The sequence below is a fragment of the Mobula hypostoma genome, chromosome 9, assembly GCF_963921235.1.
Source record: "Mobula hypostoma chromosome 9, sMobHyp1.1, whole genome shotgun sequence".
NCBI lineage: Eukaryota > Metazoa > Chordata > Chondrichthyes > Myliobatiformes > Myliobatidae > Mobula > Mobula hypostoma.
In genome coordinates this window covers 26877613-26903930 of record NC_086105.1, presented here as the reverse complement: position 1 = coordinate 26903930, position 26318 = coordinate 26877613, and the positions used below count along the sequence as shown (strand labels likewise).

Sequence of the window (26318 nt, the reverse complement as noted above, 5' to 3'; positions counted from 1 at the left end):
AAAGTATATCCAAGAACAATCTGCTTATGCTTACACCCACCCACCAGCAGACACTGAAGATTTAGGCTTGAAATGGAGGCTCCTTTTTCCACAGGATAACACCCCACTTCTCGACACCTTTTACCCAAATGGGACAGAACAGGGACCGTCTCCCTCACATGCTCGTAATTACACTCAACAGGTAAATATCGCAAAACGTCCAATGACCAGCCACTCACTCGCCCATAGATATGAAGGAGGCATGCAGCCATGTAGTAGTAGACTCCAAGGCTCTTAAGTACCATTGCATAACATAGGTGCTGACATTACTCAGCCTCCGGGTAAAGTGCACCACACACCCAATGAACCCCACCTAATCACCACATGTCAGATCTTGCGAGATTCCTAGCCCGTCAGGACCTGCTGACAGCTGGGCTCAATAAATTTGATGACAAGCCAGAAAATTACTGGGCTTGGAAGTCCACATTCTCCAATGCCACTGAAGACCTAGAGTTCAAGCCTAGTGAAGAACTCGACCTGCTGGTGAAGTGGCTTTGACATAAGTCTGCTGAGCATGCAAGAGGATTAAGGTCAGCTCACATCAAACACCCCAGTGCTGCTCTCAGCTTAGTCTGGCAAAGACTGGAAGGGTGCTAGAGATCCGCTGAGGCAATGGAGATTGCCCTCTTCAACAAAATAGAGTCTTCTCCAAGATTTCTAGCAGGGAGCCCCCAACATCTGTGAGAGCCAGGAGACCTGATATTGTAGTTGAAGGCAGCCACAGCTGAAAGCTATTTACATGGCTTCTCTTACTTTGACACTGCACAAGGTCTCTCCATCCTGGAGAAACTCCCCTGTAGTCTACAGGAGAAGTGGATGTCAGAGGGTACTAGATTCAACTGGAGAAGGAAGGCCACTTCCCTCCCTTCTCCTTTTCCAGTTTCATCCAGGATGAAGCCAAAATGAGAAATGACCCCAGCTTTATCAAAACCGATGTCACCTCCCCTTATATACTTAAGACACGTGCAGGTGTATCACAGGCAGTTGGGTGAAGAGCAAAGGGCTTTATTGTTGAATCTGTTAGAAACATAGAAAACCTACAGCACAATACAGGCCCTTAGGCCCACAGGCCCACAAAGCTGTGCCGAAGATGTCCTTGCATTAGAAATTACCTAGGCTTACCCACAGCCCTCTATTTTACTAAGCTCAATGTCCCTATCCAGAAGTCTCTTAAAAGATCCTGTTGTTTCCGCCTCCACCACCACCACTAGCAGCCCATTCCACACAATCACCACTCTCTGCGTAAAAAACTTACCTCGACATCTTCTCTGTACCTACTTCCAAGCACCTTAAAACTATGCCCTCTCGTGCTAGCCATTTCAGCCCTGGGAAAAGCCTCTGACTATCCACACGATCAATGCCTCTCATCATCTTGTACACCTCTATCAGGTCACCTCTCATCTTCCATCGCTCTGAGGAGAAAAGGCCGAGTTCACTCAACCTATTCTCATAAGGCATACTCCCTAATCCAGGCAACCTATATAGCTGCAACATTACCTCTCAGCTCTTAAACTCAATCCCATGATTGATGAAGGCCAATGCACCATATGCCTTCTTAACCACAGAGTCAACCTGCACAGCAGCTTTGAGTGTCTTGTGGACTCAGACCCCAATATCCCTCTGATCCTCCACACAGCCAAACATCTTACCATTAATGCCACATTCTGCCATCATATTTGACCTACCGAAATGAACCACCTCACACTTATCTGTGTTGAGCTCCATCTGCCACTTCTCAGCCCAGTCTTGCATCCTATCAATGTCCCACTGTAACCTCTGACAGTCCTCCACACTATCCACAACACCTCCAACCTTCGTGTCATCAGCAAATTTAATAACCCATCCCTGCACTTCCTCATCCAGGTCATTCATAAAAATCATAAAGAGCAGAGGTCCCAGAACAGATCACTGAGGCACACCACTGGTCACCGACCTCCATGCAGAATATGACCCGTCTACAACCACTCTTTGCTTTCTGTGGGCAAGCCAGTTCTGGATCCGCAAAGCAATATCCCCTTGGATCCCATGCCTCCTTACTGTCTCAATAAGCCTTACATGGGGTACCTTATCAAATGCCTTGCTGAAATCCATATTCACTACATCTATGGCTCTACCTTCATCAATGTGTTTAGTCACATCCTCAAAAAATTCAATCAGGTTCATAAGGCTCGACCTGTCTTTGACAAAGCTATGCTGACTATTCCTAATGACATTATGCCTCTCCAAACGTTCATAAATCCTGCCTCTCAGGATCTTCTCCATCAACTTACCAACCACTGAAGTAAGACCCACTGGTCTATAATTTCCTGGGCTATCTCTACTCCCTTTCTTGAATGAGGGAACAACATCCTCAACCCTGCAATCCTCCAGAACCTCTCCCATCCTCATTGATGACGCAAAGATCATCGCCAGTTGATGAAAAGACTCATTTAGCTCTCCCCATGCTCTCTGAATGCGATGAACTTCCAGACAACAGGAAGGAAAATCCCCACTCCAGAAGCAGCACCCTCACCTCAAGTCCCTAGCCAGCAAGATACCATCACTCAAACTAAAGGCTGAGATTCTGCTCCTGCTAGGAAGGGACATCGTACAGGTACACAGTGTTCTTGAGCAACGGAATGGGCCTCCAAACACTCCCTTTGCACAGAGCTCAGCACAGGTATGGACTATAGTAGGATGCATCTGCCTAGGGAATGCACACAACCCTTCACATGTGAATGTCTTCAGAACTAACATGCTTGAAAATGGGCGCTGCCGCAGTCTAATGATTTTCTAACGTAGCAGCTTTCACGTTAAGGAAATCTTTGGCCAATCCTGCCAGTCTCCTGTCTTTTCCACCTTGACCTTGTAAACAGAGGTTTGACAAGCAACACAGCAAGCATAGGTGAATCTGCCTTTGTCCATACAAAGGATGAAAACAAACGAGTTTCTTCAATGGATGACCTTGCTTTCCCGAGAGTGATGGATAACAGGTTCCATCAAGGCAGCTCATGCAGCTAGATGGTACCACTCCCCTTCTGCAACCCCCGATAATGCCTCCCAAACAAACGTGAGCAAGCAGGCAGCCACGTTCCTTCACTTACACGCATGTTCAAGAAACATCTTGAGATTACTTTGGAAGGAAACAAACAGTACAAATGGAAAAACAGACTGTTGAAAAATTATTGAAATGTGAACTCAGGTTACAAATCTGTAAAACCGAAGTCAATATTTTGAGTTTGTACAGATTCTAGATCTGTTTTGGATTCTCTGTTGTATATTTGATACTATCTAATTGGCTTATTTCGAAGTTTGGGTAGTGATGCTTCTTGAAGGACAGAATTTCACTCCTCTATTTCAAATCCAGATGATGGTCTTATTATTTTTTAGTATTTGACTGTGCTATTCAACTAATCAGAAGCATTGACTCTAATATGTTTAAATGTTTTACTTGTGAATTTGGTGGGATTTTTTAAAAACAGATATCAGGCAGGGAGTGTTATGTCTTTCCTGATTTGGATTGTTATTTTATTTCTAATTACTGATCTGACTGCTTACTTGTGGGTTTACAGCTGTGGTTAATTGCTCATTATTGCATTGTTAAGCAATGAGCTGTTGTCATCAGCATGGCCATTTTATATCTCTGTACATTTCATTTAGTAGTTAGAAGAAATTGTTAGAAGTCGAAGGAATTTCAATTAATATTTGAATCTGTCTTTCGGAAGAATGCTAAGTACTGTCTTTTTATACGGGCTTCTTGGGTACTGTAACACGCAGGTGAACAATACAACTGCCTTCAACTACAACTATGCTGAGACTGGAGTTATCTATCTGTCTAGCTTAAGAAACGGGGAGAACTCTTAAGCAAGGGAAGAATAAAGGGGTTTCACAAACTGGGATGCTACAAGCCCATCAGGCAGATATAATAATTAATGGTGTACTTGCCCATGCAGATGAAGACCAACAGAATTATAATGATTACAAGGCTGTGATTATGATAAATGGAAGTTGGCAACTGATATGGGCATAAACTGCGCATAAACTGCACATAAATGGCTTACGACACATAGGGGGAGAACTAGTGAGATTCTGCAGATAATCTAGAAGTGTTATGCACAGTCTGCGGCAATGAATGTAGAGGAAACTGCCAATGATCATGACATAATATCTCTAATATTGATGGGAAAGAAATGGCTTCATGAATTACACCATGACTGGCTGGCAATGTTGTGTATTAGCATGGCACCTTGGGCCAGCAGAAACTTAAAAACCACTATAAGCATCTCTTCACTAACTCATACTGTGGATTTGTTGGATACACAAGATCACATTTTTTTCAGGAAACAAGCCCATTTATTTTGCGCCAAGACTGACTGTGTAGAACTTTAATCCAAATGTGCACAAGGAGCTCCATATTTTAGAACAGAAGGTGGGTATTGCATTGAAGGGGAAACCTCATGACTAGTTTTCCCCAAGGCAGAGCCACTGATGAGCAATATCTAGTGCCCAGCTCAAAACTAATTTACATGATTGATTGGGTCTCAATACTTTTAACAAAGTTGACTTCTTTCATGCCACATACAGTTAAATTTGAACCTAAAAGGCATATGGGGGTCTTGTATCTAAGCCATTATCTCACATATATCTTTTCTATGAAACAGGAGTACAAATAGGTAATTTGGTCCTTGAGCCTGCCAGACCAAATGTCGAGACTGAAACTATTCTGGCCTCAATACACTCTCCACAGACCCCTTTAACTTTTCTGCTGTTTAAATATTTACCAAACTCTGTCTTGAACATCACAAAGATTCTACTTCCACAGCAACACACAAAATGCAGGAGAAACTCAGTGGGTCATGTGGCATCTATGGGGAGACTTAAATAGAGAACATTTTAATGTCAAGACCCTTCTTCAGGGCTGGAAAAAAAAGAGGGGCGTATAAGGCGATGAGCAGAGCTGGTGGGTGATAGATGATTTCAGGTAAGTGGGGGAGACAGGAAGAGGAGATGAGTGGGAGTGATGTAAGATATTGGGAGCTGACAGGTGGAAGTGACAAAGGACTGAAGGTAGAATCTGATAGGATAGGACAATGGACCATAGAATAAAGGGAAGGATAGGGGGAGGAGAACCAAATGTGATGGGCAGAGTGGGAGCTTGGGGGAACAGAAAGAGAAGGGGTATTGGGCCAGTGGTATAAGGAAAAACAAAAGGGATAACAGAGGGAAAGTAGTTACCAAAAGTTAAAAAAAATGATGTTCATGCCACAAGGTAGAATATGAAGTGCTGTTCTAATAATCTGCATCTAATTGCCTCCTACAGTGCTTTAAAGGGTTGGTAATTAGGCCACAGAGTGTTTTTTATGACTACACACTCCATATGATCCATCTATTTCTTCCTGAAAATTGTAATTAGTTATATGTAGCTGGCATTGTATCCATTTATAAATATTTAATTAGTTGCCTGGCGACCTGTAACTGCAGGTAGTTCTTTCATTTACAAAGTGTTCTTGATCACTGAAGAATTGTATCGCGAAGGCATTGGCTGCAAGTTCAGCAAAAGAAACTATTAAAATTAGTCCATGATGTATAAGTCCCCCTATTATATAAGGGGTTTATTTGATCGTATTATTTATGAGAAATGTTACACCTCAACCAATATCATTTTCTTTGTCAAAATTTATGTAGTCCAAATGAGTTAAACAAATCCTATTCACTGTAAATTAACTGCTGTTAACATAGACATTGCAGAGTCATAAAGCAGGAAACAGGTCCCTCAACCCCATTCATCCATGCAACCAAGGTGATAAGCTCTAAAGTGGCAATATCATCTTGTTTTTAAACTATTGTCTGTCTAAGTACACAGAATGAGGGTTGACCATACAACAGTAGTGTTACTAATCAGAGAGGATCGTCAAGAATGTGCATCATATAACAACATTACCAATACCATCAAAAATTTTTTTGCTCTTTTTCCATCAAGGTGTTAACATTTTAACAGATTTTACAAATTGGGATATGTACAGTCAATTGCAGTTTCAAATTCTATCAAACTAACAAGTATACTGTTAAAGGTGGATATTCACTTGCAGTAGTTTGTGGTGTGAGGAAGTACAAGGTTATGAAAGATCAGATTTGGACTTTATGAGAATGCCACTACTTGACATACATAAAATTATGAAAAAGTTTAAGTGGTGTGAGGACACTACTTTTCATTTTAGAATATGGGTATCGCTGCCTGGTGGGGCTCGTCAACCTTGGATGGCAGCCCGCGTAGGAGAGGGAAAACACTGATTTTAAACCTCCGCTGCCTTGTGGCCATACCCATCCATGGGAAAGGCTTTGAGAATAAACCCCAAGGAAGAAATCCAGAGCCAAGGTCCCTAAGGCTGTTTGCTGTTGTTTACAACTTCACTCTGGCAACCTCTGCGACTATACTGGCGCCAAGCTGTATCGGCGCTTGTCCTTCCCTTGGACTAAATCAGTGACGTGGAGAGGGAGAGCCCGCTGCATGGGCAACAGCTGGTTCTTCAAATCTCCCCGCCGATGATGATTGCTGCCAAGACCAGCAGTATCATGGTACAACTAATGGAGCTGCTGCTTCACAGTGCCGGAGACCTGGGTTCAATCTGAATTTTGAGTGTTTATGTGGAGGTTGCACATACTTCAAATGGCCATATAAGTTTCCTTTATGTAATGGAATTTCTGAACGCATCCCAAAGGCGTGCTGATTAGTGGTTTCATTAGGTTACTGTAATTTGCCCTTTGTGCGTAGTTGAGAGGGAGAAGCCAGGGTTGGGCTGTCAAGTTGTTGAGAATGTGGGGGAAAATGGGGTAGATGGAGGATTGGTACAAGTTGATGGTTTATGAGCAGAGGGGACTCAGGAGGCTGAAGTGGTTGTTTCCATCCTGTATCTCCGTCTCTGTATGACCAGCATTTATAACTCACGCACAACTCCTCTGAAGTAGATGATAGTTAGAACTGCACTGGGTCAAGAAGAGGCTAATAGGTTGGATTTCAAATATTTAAAAGTGATGTTTTGAAACCTTAGACCTCAATATTTAGCAAGGCGCACTTCCCAAAGTGGATAGGGGCTATAAAGGGAAAGGAAGTTATGCACAAGAATCCCGGAGGAATGGACTTCCCAAAGATATAGTTTTTCTAAACTACAGACATATTTTACTCTTGGTATCTGTTTACCAGCAGAAAGAAAACTTACAAGAGTCGGAGGAAAGAATATCAATAGGCAGTGAAAACCACTTAATGATCAGTAGTGGAGAGAGGGAGCAATTTCAAGTTCCTGGGTGTCAATGTCTATGAGGAGCTAACACGGACGCAACACATTAACATAGCTATAAGGCAGCAAGACAGCGGCTATATTTCATTTAGAATTTGAGGAGATTTGGTTTGTCAACTAAAACACTCAAAACTTCTACAAATGTACCACGGAGAGCATTCTGACTGGTTGAATTGCCCTCTGGTATGGGGTGGGGTGGGGGGGAAACTACTGCACAAGATCAAAATAAATTGCAGAAACTTGTAAAATTAGCTGCATTATGGGTACTAACCTCTGTAGTACCCAAGACATCTTCAAGGAGTGGTGCTTTGGGAAGGTGGCATCCATCACTAGGGACACCCACCACACAGGACATGCCCTCTTCTCATTGTTACCATCAGTAAGGAGGTACAGAAGCCTGAAGGCACATACTCAACGATTCAGGAACAGCTTCTTCCCCTCTACCATCCAATTTCTAAATTGATATTGAACCCATGAATTAGGCCATCTGGCCCACCGAGTCTGCTGTGCCATTTCATCATGGCAGATTCACTTTCCCTCTCAACTCCTTCCTCCTGCGTTCTTCCCATAACCTTTCTCACCCTAGATAATCAAGAACTTATCAACCTGCACCTTAAATACACCCAATGACCACAGCCACCTGTGGCAATGAATTCTATAGATTCACTTCCCCCTGGTGAAAAAAAACCCTCCTCATCTTCATTCTAAATGGACGTCCTCTCTTCTGAGACTGTGTTCTTTGGTCCTAGACTTCCCCACTATAGGAAACATCCTCTCCACAGCCACTCCATCTAGGCCTTTCAATATTCAATAGGTTTCAATGAGATTCCCCCTCATTCTTCTAAATTCCAGTGAGTACAGGCACAGAGCTATCAAATGCTCCTCATATGATAACCCTTTCATTCCCAGAATCATTCTCATGAACCTCTTCTGAACCCTCTCCAATGTCAGCAGATCCTTTCTTAGACAAGGGGACCAAAAATGCTCACAATACTCCAGGTGAGTCCTCACCAGTGCCTTATACAGCCTCAGCATTACAAACTTGCTTTTATATATTCAAGTCCTCTCGAAATGAATGCTAATATTGCAATTGCCTTCCTCACCACTGATTCAACCTGCAAGCTAACCTTCGGGTAATCCTGCATGAGGAATACCAAGTCCCTTTGTATCTTGGATTTTTGAATTTTCTCTCCATTTAGAAAATAGTCTACACCTTTATTTCTTCTGCCAAAGAGCATGACCATAGACTTCCTGACTCTGCATTCTATCCGCCACTTCTTTGCCAATTCTCCTAATCTAAGTCCATCTGCAGCCTCCCTGCCACTAACTGCCACTCTATCTTCGTATCCCCCACAAACTTGACCAATCATCAATACCATCGTCCAAATCATTGAAATGTAATGTAAAAAACAGTCCTTGTATTTAAATATTATATTTTATACAGTATTTATAATAGAAAAGTGATAGTATAGAGGCATGCAACCTCCTTCAAAGCATTTATGGATTTAACAGCTGAGAATGGATTGATTACAGTATCCCACCCTACTTGAAATGAGAAGTGGGGGATAGGCATGATAAAGGTGGGATAGTTCCTTCATGAATGTTGAATCCAATTTTGAAATAAAATTTAAATTCCCTCCTAATGCAATCCTTCACAGTTCTAAGTGTTACACTGCAAGTAAAAATTAGATGAGGCAGAAATCATGACAACATTGAAGATCAGACAGTGAGATAAACAAGGAAGGTCTTGAAGTGATAGTGGAGACAAATTTGATTAACAACTATTTCCTCAGTGGGGCCGAATTCTCTTTAATTTCTTTGCATTGGTCAAAAAACTAGTCCACTTCTTTTCCATCATTATTACTTATAAAATTGCTTAAACTGAGTTTGAGGAAAAGTAATGAGCCAAAATTACCCAAAAGAATTTACATACTAGACCAACGCACAAAACTAGTACATTATGCACTAATTTTGTTATTTCAAGAAATTCAACACTGAGTTATTGTTTGTGTATTTCTGCATCATAACATTTCTCAAACATATTATTATATTATAGGCATCCATAGTCTCGTGAGACCATGGATTTGCGCCTTGGAAGGTTTCCAGGGCGCAGGCCTGGGCAAGGTTGTATGGAAGACTGGCAGTTGCCCATGCTACAGGTTTCCCCTCTCCACGCCACCAACGTTGTCCAAAGGAAGGGCACTAGGGTCGATACAGCTTGGAACCAGTGTCGTTGCAGAGCAATGTGTGGTTAAGTGCCTTGCTCAAGGACACAACAGGCTGCCTCAGCTGAGGCTGGAACTAGTGACCTTCCGATCACTAGACTGGCGCCTTAACCAGGCATTCACAAACATAATAATTCCAATTAATTACACATAGAGATCCCAAACAAGATTAACATATTGCATTTGTTTACATCAGGTATCTTACAATGAAATCAGCAGGAAAGCAAGTATCTTCTAGGTGGTGTTTTATCTCTGGGTTTTCAAAATGAAGTATGGAATGACTCTTTTAACATCTACTATCGATGGCTATAATATCTTCAGTGTTTATAGTACCTGCTCAGTGGAAGGCATGAAAAAATAGAAATGAGTCACTGACTGAGAGTTACTTAAAATAGTAATGAAGGACATCTTTCAGTAGGCTTTAGGTTCTCATCTGGGAAAACATTGATATTATGCTTCAGATTACTGTTACTCAATCAACAGGAACATAATATTGTTCAACATTTTCATCACAATGGGAGCCCAAGTTTCAAATTGCAAGTGTACATAACAGTAGGCTACTAGATTTCATTTGTGAAAAGTATATCGCTCACCTTTTCTTTTTCATTTTATCTACCCAAGGCAAATAATATTTAACAACAATATACAAATAAAAAACCGTGGTCTCAAAAAAAATCACACATGACAGGCATATTCTTCATAGCCAGATCTCCATTTGAATTTACATAATTTAACAATAATTCATTTGTAAAGTGATCTGTTTTTCAACACTATGTCTTACAAGTATAACAACAACATTTTCACATTTGCAAAATGACTGCTTTTTTTCTTCCTTTCCTTCAATGTACTCATGGATTTTGGTAATTAGGTTAAAAAAGCAAACAGTTTATCAAATGTCTGTACTTCATTTCAAATAAATCAACCTCAGACAGATGATACGTATAATATCTTCACGAAGGAAGCAATTTACATTAAAAACTGATAACTATAATAAAATATGCTCACTCTTGAAAGAGTTATAGTTTGACTTTCCTTCTACTGTGCATGGATGAAGTTAGCATTGTGGCAGTTCAGAGAGCAAATTACAACTCTCTGGGGAGAGGTGAATTACAAGGTGAGTAGAATAGCTCTGATGAGCGCACATTATACATTACACAAACGACGTCAATCAGAATTTTTTCCTGGAATCCGTCAGGAAGTTCATCTCCACAATTTATGGCAGGATTTTCATTCTCATTAACGCTTTGTCAGACACAAAACCTCCTCAAATAACATTAACAGCGTACAGCACACAAAACTCATCTTGAGTTTGATTTTCTGCTCTGACAAACAACAGCTCCCGTTTACAAACTTAATAGCCAGGTTTTTCAAAAGCTATGCTATTTTAAATAGTCAACATTCAAATTGCATACTTTGCCTTCACTAAAGATCTATAATCTTAGATTATACAGATGCTTTGACCTTTTTGCCCATTTGGATCACGTTCTCAATTTCCTATCCAGAGGATCTTTCCAAGATACTGCTTCCAGGGATTGTACAAATGTAACATCCAGTCCTATTAATCAAACTCATCACTATCACTTCTTAGATTTTGCAACTTGCAATGGCTTACCCAAACCCAAGGACAGAAAAAAATCATCTACTTTTTCTTCAAACCACCAGATTTTGCGGAGCACGGACAGGTGTTAGCCAGTACTGTAACCAATCTCAAAGTCTAGGCATTTAGAGTTAAAGCAACAAGCCTGAGGACTGTGAAAAGTTTAGAGTTTAGACAAAAATTGATTTAAAGAGGTGAAGATAAAACAGACTGATCTTAGGCTTGCAAGAACTTAAAAACTGACAGTAAATGCTTCTGTAAATACATGGAGAAAAAGGTTATTGAAGGCACATGCAGTCTCCTACGATTAGAAAATAGGGAAGATTATATTGGAGGGGAAAAAACAACAGTATTATTAAATACATATTTGGTTCTGTCTTGCAAATAACTGTCCAGGTACTTTAGGGAACCATAGCTCTTGAGAGGGAAAGGAGGAGAGGAACTGAAAGAAGTCTGCTTAAGAAATGGTGCTGGGGAAAACATCTGAGCTAAAAACTGACAAAGTCCCAGGACAAGCTACTGGAGAAAGTGACACTGTAACTGTACAGTGCTTTGGTAAGAGCCCATCTGGACCGGTCCAATCTTGGGAAGGATGATCTCGTACAGAAGAAATGCAACAAAGATTTACCAGATTATTCCAGAGGTAGCAGAACTGGCATGCATATAAAGAATGGGTCAATTCTTACTGGAACTTAAAATGGGATAACATCTCATAGAACCCCATAAGACTCTAATAAGACTAAACAAGATAGATAAAGTGAGGAAGTTCCTGATGACTGGCAAGTCCAGAATGAATGGTTACTACCAAAGGATACACCTCCAAGTAATGCAATTTGCAACCAGGATGAGGAGAAACAGATCAGAGTACCACAATGCATGATTAGCCATGATAATGTTGAATGAGGAACAGGATCCATGCACCAACTGGCATACATCTGTTCCTTTTTTTAAAAAAAATATTTCCTCCAGAAATCCTTATTGCAACCTCCTGCCAAGAGTGCCTGATGTGACCCTGGAGATTTTCCATGCCTTCCAGGTCACTCCAACTCCTTGGGAGCACTTCCCAATCCTACAAAACCCCAGCTCTACTGCCTCCCTTCTCTCTTCAGTCATCATTGTCTTATTGATGTAGTGCTAATCATTTAAGAGCCACCTATAATGATTGCAACTACCACGTTAAACTGTAATAACTTTTTGAACTTGTAAGAATGCTATGTGGATGTCATTTTTAACACAAGGTTACACAGGCAAATTTAATAAGTTTGTTCAGTTAACTTCACAATTGAAACTCATGATCTTTATGCAATTTGCACCAACAGCATTGAATGACCTACAGCACTGCTTTAACATAGAAAAAAGTTTGGAGTAATTCTTAAACAATTTTCAAGCTACAGTCTGAATCATCGATGGAAAGATTTGGTTTCATTCAGACACAAAGCTTCTAGGTTTCATATTCATTGATCAATGTGTTTAATCAATGATACAAACAATTATACACTAACTTGCAGCATCAAAGGCCTCACTCCAGATACTGGGTGCAATAGATTTTTGCTTCTCCATATAATCCTAAAAGTAGTTTCAATTACGGTTCTTTGCATTGGTGAAGGTGATCTCCATTTGTCAGAACAAAATGTTAACAGATTCAATTTTGACTGAGCATCAAGTTTCAAGTAATTCAATTACTGATTTCCTAAATATGACAAACATTTTCAAAATTGGGAATGGAATGGCCCTTGCAAAAAAAAAAGCACTCAATAAGAAAGATTTCCCCCGGTTATTAGCTTTCACTATCATTGATAATCTGTACTTCATAACTTCACACTTCCAAAATGAAATTGAACATTGCACTGAGGGCCAAGGGCCAAATTCTCAGGTAAATTAATTCAGCTCATGCTTTCAAGTGAAATTTTAGTCAATTTTGTGAGTCATTATAATAATGCCTAGGTATTCCTTTCTGGCTATTACAGATTGATCTTACACAAATTTAGCCCATTCAATGGCAGAAGAGTACACAAGTATTCTGATATGACCACACCATCTTTACTTACGCATAATTGGAAACAGGTTCACAGCTCGACATGTGCCCTCTTAAGTGTTGACAGGAAGTGTGAAGGAAATTTGTTGCTGCAAACATGCTGCAATAAAGGTGTCAGAGAGTGCTTTAGAAATGAAGAGTGAAAAAGCAAGTATAGGAACAATTACTTGGGAAGAAAGAAAGGAAGTTAATTAAGTCAACTATTCAAATCCAGTAGAAGGAGATAATATTGAAGTAACTGTCATTGCCAATAGCAAAATAAATAACTAAAACAATTGGGCCCAGAACACACACAATCTTACAACTTAAGCTTTCTTTTTATTATACTTGAGTACAAGGAGAAAAACATGGGCTCTTGTCAGCCACACCGTTCTGAAGTCTGAACAGAAAACTGCTATTTTTATACAGAACCGCCTTATCGGTTACAGATATTAATTATTGTAAATTGTACATGTTCGAATTCCTTTCTCGCAAAATTAATTGCCATTCACAACAGAGGTATTAAAGTCAATCGAACCTTTTAGTGGTCGACTGATGATATTTTGAAGTTAGCTTTCTGGAAGCTTGTATGGCATATAGCTCCGGGATTGTGCTCCAAATGGGTTCTTTTTTCCTTGTTTTTTTTTGTTAGCAGGGGTTTCTTTTTGTTTTAGTTAGCAGGGGTTCTTTTTTCCTTCTTTCTTTTTTCCAAAAAAATAGCTTTAACATTTTCTTTCTTCTGTTTAGCTTGGCTAATAGTTTGACTCTTCTTATACATATTGATATATTGACTTGATTATTTTAATGTTTTTCTGTTGTCGATTTTCAATAATAATTAATAAAAAGATTTTAAAATGAAATGAAATGAAGTTAGTAAAGACAATAGAACTTCTGCTTGTTTGGTATGTTTCACATCCTCCCATTATTCTTACTTCATCTGTCTCTGACATCCCCTTTCTTGAAAATTCTCACTAGAGATCTCTCTCGTCTGGTTTGAGTACACGTTGCTGCAATCAACCCAACCCATTTTATCTGTAGTAAGCAAAGGTGTCTCCAGCAGACTCACTTCAAAAGGTCTTGCTTGACTACAACTGCCCAGGCTATCCTTGCCTTGACTTCACAATAGCATAAAATGCCACTTTCAGAACATCTAATCCAGCATAACTAAGATCAAAAATATTGTTTTCATATCAAAACAAGATTATTAGTTTTTAACTGTTTCCTACAGCTGATAAATTGAATACACTTCCCTTCACGCCAGGTCACATGTATCCATACTTCCTGCTTTTTCCTTGAAAATTCCAACAGAGTGCAACATAGGAGGATGTTTCAGTCGGAATAACCCACGCTCACATTGAAGTGCGTCAAACCAGCTGAACAGATTGTCAGGTAAGTCCTTGTATCAGATCTTAGTATTGTTATTCAGATAGCATGGGAACTGGAATTTGTAGCGTAGACAATATTCAGGGAATCATCTTCAGATCCAAATGAATATGCCACTGTTGACACCAGCTTTATCAACATTTACTTTCCTTTATACTTTATTGTTGCCAAACAATTGATATTAGAATGTACAACCATCACAGTGATATTTGATTCTGCGCTTCGCGCTCCCTGAAGTACAACCTGTGGATAAACCATGAGATTCACGTATTGTTGAGGGCTAGATCTGTGGCATTCAAGACCAGTGATCCAAAACTCTACAAGCAGTCCAGGTACAACCTACGAAAGGCTACCTCAAGAGCAATAAAGCAAGTCAGAGTTACGTTAGAGAAGGAATCGAATGCACATCTGCTCTGGCAGGGTCTGCAGGCCATTACTTACTACAAAGCAAAATCTATCATCATAACTAGCTGTGATGCTCCATTCTCAGATAAGCCTAATGCCTTTTATGCACACTTTGAAATGTCAGTAAGACCAAGGAATTGATTGTTGACTTCAGGAAGGGGAAGCTGAGGGAGCATAGACCAATCCTTATCAAAGCGTCAATAGTAGAAAGGGTGAACCATTTCAAGTTCCTGGGTGACAACATCTCTGAGGATGTATCCTGGGCCCAACATATTGATGCAATTGCAAAGAAGCCAAGCCAGTGGCTATATTTCATTAGGAGTTTGAAGAAATTTCATATGTCACCAAAGACTCCAGCAAATTTCTACAGAGGTACCATGGAGTGCATTCTAACTGGTTGCATCACTGTCTGGCACGGAGCAGCCACCGCACAGGATCGGAAAAAGCTGCAGAAGGTTGTAAACTTAACCAGCTCCATCATGAGCTTCTAGCCACCCCACCAGTGAGGATATCTTCCAAAAGGTGATGTGTCAAAAAAAAAATGCAACACCCATCATTAAAGACTCCCACCACCCAAGAAATGCCTCTTTTCATTACTACCACCTGAGAGAAGGGATAGGAGCCTGAAGCTATGTAATGGTACTCAACATTTTAGAAACAGATTCTTCCCCTCCATCAGATTTCTGAATGAACAATGAACCCATGAACACTATTTTTGCACTACTTATTTACAATACATGTTATTGTAATTTATAGTACAGCTTATGTATTGCAATGTACTGCTACCATAAAACAACAAATTTCCAAACATGCCAGTAATAATAAACCTGATAGTGATCAATATTGACTACATATATCTATATATAACCAAAGGATTAGCTAATAATCAATTTAGAAACTCAGTGAATCTGGAAAATCTAGGGAGAGCTTAATGTATTTTGTCATCACTTTGAATGACAGAAAAATAACATGATTCAAAACCACAAACTAAAGGTAATCAGATTCTTTTTATTCATTCCAGGGGGATATGAGCAACATCAATAAACTGTATATTTTCAATGATTTCCTATTAAGAGAGACATTAAATATTTTAAAAATCAAAGTGAAATTTAACTTGACATGACTGTGCTCAATGCTGTATAGGTAGCTTGGCAGCAGCTCTGGCAAAATAGAACCATACAGCAAACACCAGTCCCTTTGACTCATCAAGATAGAGCTGACAATTAAGCACCCATTTATATTTATCCAATTTTATTCATTTTGTCATCAACTTCTTCCCGCCCCCCCACCCCAGATTCTACCACTCATCTACATATTAGGACCAATTAACCTAGCACAAGCACATCTTCAAGATATGGAAGAAAACTGGGGCTGATGGAGGAAACCCATACAAGGAAAAACATGCAAGCTACATAGACAGTACCAGAGGTTAGCAGTCAATTGCATGTGACAAATCAAGACATACAACACAAAGTTTACTATGGAAACCAAAGGAACAGTCTACTGCATGTCCCGTCCACTCAAAAGATGATGCAAGACATTATTAAAGCTTAAAAAAAATGGTGAAATGCCTTTGTAAGAAGCTTAGTTATACTTACGTTCCCAAAATATTCACCATTTATGGATAACTTGGATCAACATGTGGTGATTGCATTTCCGATTATTAAAAAAATAAATATTAGACTATCGTTATAGGAATGCACCCTGAATCCTCATTTTATATAACAATCATTTGTATACATGGTTAGAATCTATATTTGCTGATGGCTATGCACTTTGTGCCTTCCAAGGCTAAATGCAAGAATGTTTAACCTTTTGCATGCAATGACAAAAGGCAAGCTTCATTCCAGCCACACAAATAGTCAGAAACATAACTGGACCAGCCTCAAGACACTGCAACAAGAACAGGTAATAGGTTCTATGTTCTGAGGCAAGTGACACACTTCCTCTCTTCCCAAAGGCAATTCTCTATTCAGAAAGCAGAATACCTTGTTTGCCTGGCTAAGCCCTACTCCGACAATATTCGGGAAATTTTAAAAAAAATAATAGCAATCCACTTATTGGCACACCACCTTCCATTCTGAACATTCCATTCTCCTCACATCTAAAGTGTATTCTTTCTACAACATGCTCTGCAGCAATTTACCAAGAATTGGACAATACCACTACTATTTGGAAAGCAAAAGAAGAAGTCACTTTGAAACAATATCCCATTTCCCTTCAAGTTACTGAAACCATAATTGCCTTTTGTTCTTTCTCACCAAGTCAAAGTAATAGAACTCCTTACCCCGCAGAATTTTGGGAGTACCTTCAAAATAAAACTACATCATTTCAAGTAGACAGCACACCAACAGTTACTCAAACAGCAATAAGAGACAAGCAATAATTACTGTCTTGCCAGTAGCATCTACATTCCATGGGACAACAAAAGCAAATAGTATATATATAAACAGTGTTTGCCAATTGAACAATTTTGAGACTGGAACCACTAAACAGATAAGGAAAACCAGTGGATGCAGTACTTGGGATGTCGATACTCGTGACACAAGGTTAGAGAGGTCATATAAGAGTTGGTTAACAGACAGAAAACAGCAAGTCATTTTTTTCAGATTGGCAGCTTGTAACTGGTAGAATGCTCCAAGGATTAGTTTTTTGTCTTTAATTATTTCTATAAATTGCATTCAACTCTCCCGTAGGGTGGCACGGTAGCACAGTGGTTAGCACAATGCTTTACAGTACAGGAGACCCAGGTTCAATTCTCACTGCTGTCTGTAAGGAGTATGTACATTTATCCATGTCCGCATGGGTTTACTTTGGGCGATCCGGTTCCCCCCCACCCCCAAAGTCCAAAGACGCACCCGATGGAAGGTAAATTGGTCATTGTAAATCATCCTGTGATTAGGCTAGGATTAAAATCAGCGGATTGCTGGGCAGCATGGTTCGATGGGCCAGAAGGGTGTATTCCGTGCTGTATCTCAATAGTAATGCATTTGTTCACTGACGATAAAAAATCTGGAGGAAAAATAACTTATGGGAAGGATACAAGGAGAAAAGGATCAAATAGGACGACATGAACCATAATGCCAAAAAGTACACAATTCAGAGAGACTTTATACTTTATTGTCGTCAAACAGTTGATACTAGAACGTACAATCATCACAGCGATATTTGATTCTGCTCTTCGCGCTCCCTGGAGTACAAGTTGATAGTAAATATTAAAAATTTAAATTATAAATCATAAATAGAAAATAGAAAAGGAAAAGTAAGGTAGTGCAAACAAAACTGAGAGACAGGTCCGGATATTTGGAGGGTACGGCTCAAATCCAGGTCAGCTTTTCAAAAAGGTGGTAAAAAATGGAATTGTTGATATTCAGTGGATTTGGGTGTCCTTGTACATAATCACAGAAAGTTGTCATGCAAGTACAGAACAGACTGAGATGAAAAACATTAGCTTTGTATCAGGCCAGCTTCCGCTGAAACCTCTCAGTCTCCGCCCAGCTAACAGGATTCACCTGCAGCTCATTCCAGACTCATCACCTGCAGCCTATTTAACCCCAGTTCTCAGCCATGGTCCTTTGTTCACTCATTGAACCAGCCAGCTTCAACCAGTTGTTCCAACCTTTCATTCCCCCAGCCTGAAGTTTACCTTGTTGCCTGCTGTGTTAAGTTTCTGTTCTCTCTTGTTTTGTGGCCCTTTGTGGCTTGTTAGTTTGCAGCCTATTATTAAAGTTATAATGCACCGTTGAATCATCTCCACTTTTGGGTAAAGCCTCCTCTACATTTCAGGATGTGTGAACCAACAATTGACCCAGCAGAATATGCTCACCAAAAGGAAGTCTTCTGCAGACACAAGCACATGATCCAGAAGCAGCAGGAAACCATTGACCATCCATCACCAGTTGCCTTGTGCAGCAAACTCCTCCCTCTGAACCCTGGATTCCCAAGCCTAAAAGCTTCAACAGATTTCCAACCCATTGCCTCAACTTCCTATCCCGGTGTATCTTGCACTTTGAGCTCCAGCTGTCTCTGTACTTTATGTTCCGGGACACCTCTCAGTTCTCTTGATTGGGTGAGCTCTGAACTGGGCCACCGCGAACTAGGATAATAAAGCCACCATTTACAACAAATATGAGGATTTCATCACTGAGATGCACTGGGTTTTCAGCCATCCAGGAATTGGAAGGGAGGCAGCAGATGTGATACTTCACCTACGCCAAGGTTCACACTCTACGCTGGATTACACAATGGATTTTAGGTCCTTCACAACAAAAGGCGGCTAGAACCAGAGAGATGCCCAAAGCCTCACCACTCTGGCTCTTCTTATTGACAAGAGGCCTATGGAACGACCCTCCAGATCATCTCCATTAAGAACTGCAACTCTCTCCCCTTGATTGATAGAACATTTGAAGCAGTCCATGGGGCCCAGATCTTCAACAAACTGGATCTACAGAACGCATACAACCTGATCCAAATTCAGCAGTGGGCTGAGTAGAAGATAGTATTCATAGCACCCACTGGCCACTACAAATACTTGGTAATGCCTTTTGGACTTTCCAATGATCCAGCCATTCTACAAGCTTTCATTAATGAGATCCTCTGAGACATTAACACACACATGTGTTCATCTACCTCGATGAAATCATCATCTTCTCCAAAAAAAAAACCAAGACTATGTCTGTTCAGTCCTTCATCTCCTCAAAAACCAACTGTACTCCAAGTTAGAAAAATGCTAGTTACACACCCCAGACATCTCCTTCCTAGGTAACACACTTGTATCCCTAGGCATAACATGGTCCCAGTGAAAATGTATGCCATCGTTGAATGGCCCTGACAATGCACTCTCAAACAGCTACAGCGCTTCTTGGATTTCTCAAACTTCTACCGCCGTTTCATCAGAAACTACGCCAAATTGCCTTTCCTCCCAGCTTCCTAACCAAGTTACCTACCAAGTGGATAATCTGGTTTGCTGTCATGGGCCATGCTTTCAAGAAGCTCAAGTGATACTTCACCACCATTCCCATTCTCTGCCATCCAAACCCCTCCAGACCTTTTGTGGTGGAGTTGGATGCATCTGACCAGGGGTTGAGTGTAAGATGGTATTCATAGCACCCACTAGCCACTACAAAAGAGGTGGGGCCATTCTCTCCAGTGAGGAGTGGACAGGAAAGCACACCCTTAGGCCTTTTCACTCAAACTCAATGCCACACAGTGTTATGGAGTAGGAGACAGGAAGCCACTTGTTATTAAATGGGCCTTCGAGAAATGAAGATATTGTCTGATGAGAAACACCGAGCCCTTCCTGATTTGGACTGACCATCAGAACCTCATGTCCATACAACAGACCTGCCACCTCTAGCCATGTCAAGATCACTATGCCCTCTTCTTCAAACAATTCAACTTAATCTCCTACCGACCCAGTTCCAAGAACACTAAAGCGGTCGCCCTGCCACAACAGTTCAACCCAGCTGAAGCAGAGACAGACCCTCAGTTCATCCTCTCATATTCTTGCCCTGATTATCAGGGGTCCTGAGAACCAGATCCACTGGGTCCTACAGCATGAGCCTGCTCCAGTCAACACATCTGACAATCACATTTTGCCTCATGTTCTGACACACTCCAGTGGGCTCACTCCTCACCTCCTTCTGCCATCCAGGCGCATGGCAGACTCTGGATTTTCTGCAACACCGATTCTGGTGGCTCACCATGATCGCAGGTGTACGTCAGTTCATCACCGCCTGCCCTCAGTGTCACGGTACAATACTGCCAACCAGTGGCCTTCTGGGCTTCTGCAGCCTTTACCAGACCCTCAATGCCCATAGTCCCACATCTCCACTGACCTTACCATGGGTTTACCACCTGATGGGGCCACAGTGACCATGACACAGTTCTCCAAGATGGCCCACCTCATTGTCATCAGCTGCCAAGATGGCGGACCTGCTTCGCCAACATTTAGTTCGGCTCCATTGCTCCTTCCAGGACATTGTGTCAGACCGGGGCTCTCAATTCATCACCCACTTCTGGGGAGCCTTCTGCTCCCTCCGCCGCACTTCAGTAAGCTTGTCCTCTGGCTATAATCCACAGACCAATGGTCATTTAGAACAGCAAGTGTAGAAGTTTTTACTATGCTTTGCTGCCTCTAACCCTTCCACATAAAAGTATCTTCTCTGGGCTGAGCTGTCCCACAATCTACACACTGCCTCTGCCACAGGTATTTCACCCTCTTAAGTCCTTTATGGCTACCAACCCCAACTGATCCCCACAGAAGAGCCCACTGTGGAAGTCCTGTCCACCAGGGCCTTGGTTTGCTGTTGCCAGAATGCATGGAGAAGGGCACGGAGGGCCACCCTATCTGTCAACCCTGCCTACTGCCACTAGGGCAACCACTGTCAGAGCCCAACCAGACTATTCAGACCTGGAGAATGTGTCTGGCTGCCACTGTGCAATCACTTCTGCAAGCATTGGTCCCTTCAAGATCAACCACCTCATCAATCCAGTCACTTACCGTCTCCAGCTTCTTCTGTCCCTCAGAATCACACCTACCTTTCACATGTCCTACCTCAATCCTGTTGACTCTGGATCACTCAACTCACCCGAGCCTGCATGTCCAGAACTAGGATGGTGTAAGGTCATCTAGTGGACACAGTTCACTGATTGATGGATTCACATCGGCGTGGACAGGGTGTGCAGTACCTGGTCAACTGGGAAGGGTTTGGCCCAGAGGAGTGGCCTTGGGTGCTATCCAGCTACGCCTTGGATCCATCACTCATTGATGAGTTCCACCAGATCTATCGGGATCGTCCTGGGGTATCAGGGCTGGCCACGTGAGAGGGGAGTGGATACTTTCAGGCCTGCTCCCGCAGACAACCTCCCAGCCTACACATGCAGCCATCTTTCACTCTTCACCCAGCTAATAGGATTCACCCGCCACTCATTGCATACTAATCATCTGCAGCCTATTTACCCCCATTTCTCCTCTATAGTCCTTGTTCACTCATCAGCTGGCCTCAACCAACTATTTGCTCCTAGTTTTCACTCTCCTGGACCAAAGTTTACCGAGTTGCCTGTGTTTCGTTTTGTTCTCTCTCGCTCTGTGGCCCCTCATGGTTCGTTATTTTCTGGTCTATTATTAAAGTTACCATTCACCACTGCTTTGCTTTGGGTCAAGCCTCCTCTACATTTCCAGACACTATACCTTTATTGCAAAGAGGTTGCAAACTTAAAAATAAGAAAGCCCTGATACAGTTCTATATGGCTTTGCTGAGAATACATATGAGGTATTGTCTGAAGTTTATCAAGTTATCCAAGAAAGGATGTCTCTGGCTTGAAGAGGATCAAACAAAGTTTTAAAAATTGGAAGAATTGATTGAGTATTAAATTGATGAATATTACATCAATTGTAAAAATAACAGCAATAAAAAGGGGAAGTGATCAGCTGTGATGGAAGATCATTTGAAGACTGCAGTGTTACTCACTTTATTAAATTACTTGCACTCAATTGGAGTTAAACTTCTAGAACAAAATCTACACCTTGTCTAATAATGCTTTATTTCCATAGCCTTGTATTATATTGTTGTTCACATGTCTATCAGCTCTATTTTCACAATAGTTCCGTAATCTCCATCTCAAATACAGCCAGTGCCATAATATTCCCTGCTAAAACAATGCTTGGATAAAACTCTTCGGCTTTTCAACAACAAATGAACACAGAGACATTGAACAGGCTATGGCTATTCATTGGAGCATAGGAGAAAGGGTTGTGATCTTACAGATGTTGATAAAATTATGAGGGGCATAGATAGGGTGATGTGCAGTATATTCCCAGGGTTGGGAAACCAAGAGAGCAAAGGTTTAAGGTCGAGGGAGAGGGAAGAGATTCAACAGGAACTTGAGGGGCACCTTCAACTAGAGGGTGGTCAGAAGAAGTGGTTGACAGTGTAAATTACAACATTTGAAAAATATTTGTATAGGCACATAGATAGGGAAGAATTAGAGGGACATGAGCTAAACATGTACAAATGGGACTAGCTCAGACAGACATCTTGTTTGACACAGACCAATCGGGCCAAAGGGCTTGTTTCTGCATTCCCTTATTCCATTTCCTTTTTTTTTTTAGCAATTGTGATATTTATTTGATAAAATGCCCTCTTCACTGAGTTTATAGTTTTTTTTTCTGTCTAATGATTCCAAGATTTATGATAATATGCTACTTTATTTTTTAAAGCTTTAAAATTTACTGTCTCTCCATGTTTCCCTAAGTATAGATTATGGTCATCTAGCAAATTTTTTTGTGGCATATTCTAAAATAGGATCATTAGTCTTCGCCAGTCCGATTCCATCGACACCATCACCATATACTGTATGGCTATGACACCTAGGCAAAACACACAGTGCTGCACTTAAAGTGCTGATTTAAATATATTGCTTAGATTCAAAATAAATCAATCACCACATTTCCAGTAACTATTTCAGATATGGATTTTTGAATACCCATCCTACTTATGACAAAGAGTTGCTAACTTCTCCGTGTTGTTTTCCTTCAGTTCCTGAAAAAAACTATGTGTAGAAAGCCTACCAGCAAAAAAAAGGGAAGTGCTTTGAAATTTTCCAAAAACAAGGGCTCAGATTTAAAGAAGGGACTAGCAGTGAGCATAAATAACGATGGGAAGGATATTCATAAAGCTCTTTCTTCAGTATATTAGAACTGGTGTGATCATTTTAGAATCATCAAAAAAAAGTGGCAGCTAATCAAATGAAACTATTTATTTCAGTAATGGTATTATAATAATAATGAAATCTTTTTGGATTTTATTGATATCCTGTTGCTCTGAGAATGCCAGATACTACTACTGCACATCTCCTCCAGCCCTGCCCCAGTGTTACCTGTTAAATTTGCTATTAGGTGCATAGTTGCTCTGTCAGATCATTTTTTTAAAGTGAGCATTCTTATTAATGCTGCTCATCTTGCATGTACTGATATGCAGAAGGAGTAATGATAGTTGCTCAGAAGTTTGATGAGATGCTGTTCAAACAATGAGCCAAAACGGCCCATTTGTTGACAATTGTGTGTGTACCAGCACAACACTGCATTTAAACCTTTTCTAAAATTAAACACTAGAACCCCTATCTCTCTCCGTATTATACCACCTTTGCATTTTTTAAAAAATTATATCCATGCCTTTCCAGTAGATATCTAAATGATAAGAACCATGATTCATTCGCTCAGTCTCCAAGAAGTCGTTGTTACTAGATAAATTTCCTGTCAGTGGATCACTGGGCCCTTTTCCTACTGCAGGACTACAAGTTTTACAATAATATGTGGCTACATGCTTTACCCACCAACTTCTGTTCATTTTGAAAAGAGATAGTTGTCACATTTTAGATCAATTATATAGATTAAGAAAAATTATATTAACTGCATTATGCAACTGAGAATTCACATAGACTACAGTACTGTGCAAAAGTCTTAGGCACCTTAGCTATATACATGGGCCTAAGAATTACCCTGTGAGATGTTTTTGGATAGAAATCTTCAATAAGCATTGGAAAGATGCAATATTGTTCTTCAAAGAACAGGTTTGATCATTGGATCCCCAAGCTAATTAAGAAATGAACTTCAAAAAAGGGTGGAGTTTCCAGTATACATATCAAGCAAAACAAAATATTAATTTAAAACTTTGGACAAGAAAACAACTTACAAACGTAACAGATTATTTAGTGCAGTATACGCAGTTATAAAATTACGGAAAATTCAATTTCACTAAATGTTGGAAACACACTTGACGGTCTTTATTCTCTTATAGGGCATGTATATGTTTGAAAAAGTATCTGTTGGGAGGGATAACAGACCATAACCGAAAAAAAAACAGAAGGGATACAGTGCTGCCCGAAATTCTAGTCTGACTGGATCCAAACATTTATTTTCGAAGGGGATTTATTTACACCAAAAACTTATATCGAACTCTTTTCCATTTGTTTTAGTTTCCCATAAATTAAACGAATTCCTAGCACAAGTATGTCATGCGCCGCGTAGTGATGTGATCTGTTTCAAATATACAGTATCACAGTTAATACTTACACAGAGAAATGATATAAAAAGCACTTCCAACCGCTGGGTCTTTCTAAGAAGTTGTACACATCTCCCTGCACGCTCGTCTTGGTCAAGTATGGTCGGTAAAAGCGGGTCGACGAATTACTTTTGACCGTCTCCGTGCAGGCAATGGGTGCACCATTTTTCCGAAGAGGAGAATTATTCACGTCAGCCTCGGGATTGCAAGGAATACCCGATCTATTATAAACAGTGGTGTCGTCCTGCTCAAATGAAACCAGAGAACAGCAACTGTCAGACCACTTTCTGCCCACTTCTAAAAAGCCAAGATATTTTTGGTTGCACTCACCTGTGCTTGCAGACTGTACATGGGAAACCCGTCAGCTTCATCTTTGGAGTACGACATGCCGTCCCTTTACCTTTGATCCCCAGAACATTTGTTAATTCAAGACAATAAATCGTTTACCTCCCGACTACACGTTATAACAGTGCTGGTTTGGAATCGTCACGAACCAGTCTTTCAAATCACACCTCCGTACCCTGAAAGAGAGATTTTAAAAATTAAAACAAATCTTACTTCATCCGCCAGTGATCACACAAGCAATTGAAAGGTCAGAAAGTGAAACGAAAGCAGCTGTTTCATTAAAGATTGGAATCAGATAAAACCTTAATCCGAATCGACGAGAAGAAAAGGACAACGTCGAAGACCTGACTACCAAAATTACATACAATTCACATCTTCTGTAAACGGATACGCTTTAACAAATCACTTAAATAAAACAAGCAATACATTCTTCAGGGGCGCGAGATACAAGTATCTGCGTGTGAAGAAACATTTCTCGTTTTGGATAACAGCATTTGCAGCAAAGCGCAAGTGTTTGTTTTAGATTATCTAACTCCGTTTTCATTTTTAAAAAAACAGCCGACTCTGTAAATTGTTATTCAGCGCGCACTTCCCTCTTTCACTATACCTTCTTTCAAAAGAGTTGGAAGGGACGCGAGTTTTCTGTCTCCGTCTCCGCTCGTTAGAGATGAGACCGACGATCCCATCGACAGCGAGGGGCGAAGTGCGCCCAGACCAGGCGCGCCCGCTCGCCGTCGGCACGCGCACGGTTGGTGGCTGGAGGCCGGCACGCGCACGAGCGAGCACCCGTTCCAGTCATCGACTCACGGCCCGCGCGGCAACAGGTCGGATGGTGCGCGTGCGCATCCCCTGGGTTGACGGGCCGTTCTGACAGCTCGGGGACAGAACTCCAGGGAATCCCGAATCCGTCCCTGGGAGCACACCTGTTGCAAACGCCCGCAGGACAAGAGTTCCGGCGGGAAGTTTGTTCAT

General features: G+C 40.9%; 1 protein-coding gene across 1 annotated transcript in view; it reads right to left on the bottom strand.

Annotated features, from left to right (window-relative positions):
- Nucleotides 1–26002, bottom strand: part of kcnq1.2 (potassium voltage-gated channel, KQT-like subfamily, member 1.2) — a 409546-nt gene extending 383544 nt beyond the window's left edge. Inside the window, 3 exon segments of the mRNA XM_063059641.1 lie at nt 25013–25245; nt 25332–25522; nt 25954–26002. Of these exon segments, the coding sequence (XP_062915711.1) occupies nt 25013–25245; nt 25332–25388 (290 nt within the window). The 5' untranslated portion in view covers nt 25389–25522; nt 25954–26002.
- Nucleotides 26003–26318: the final 316 nt, after the last annotated feature.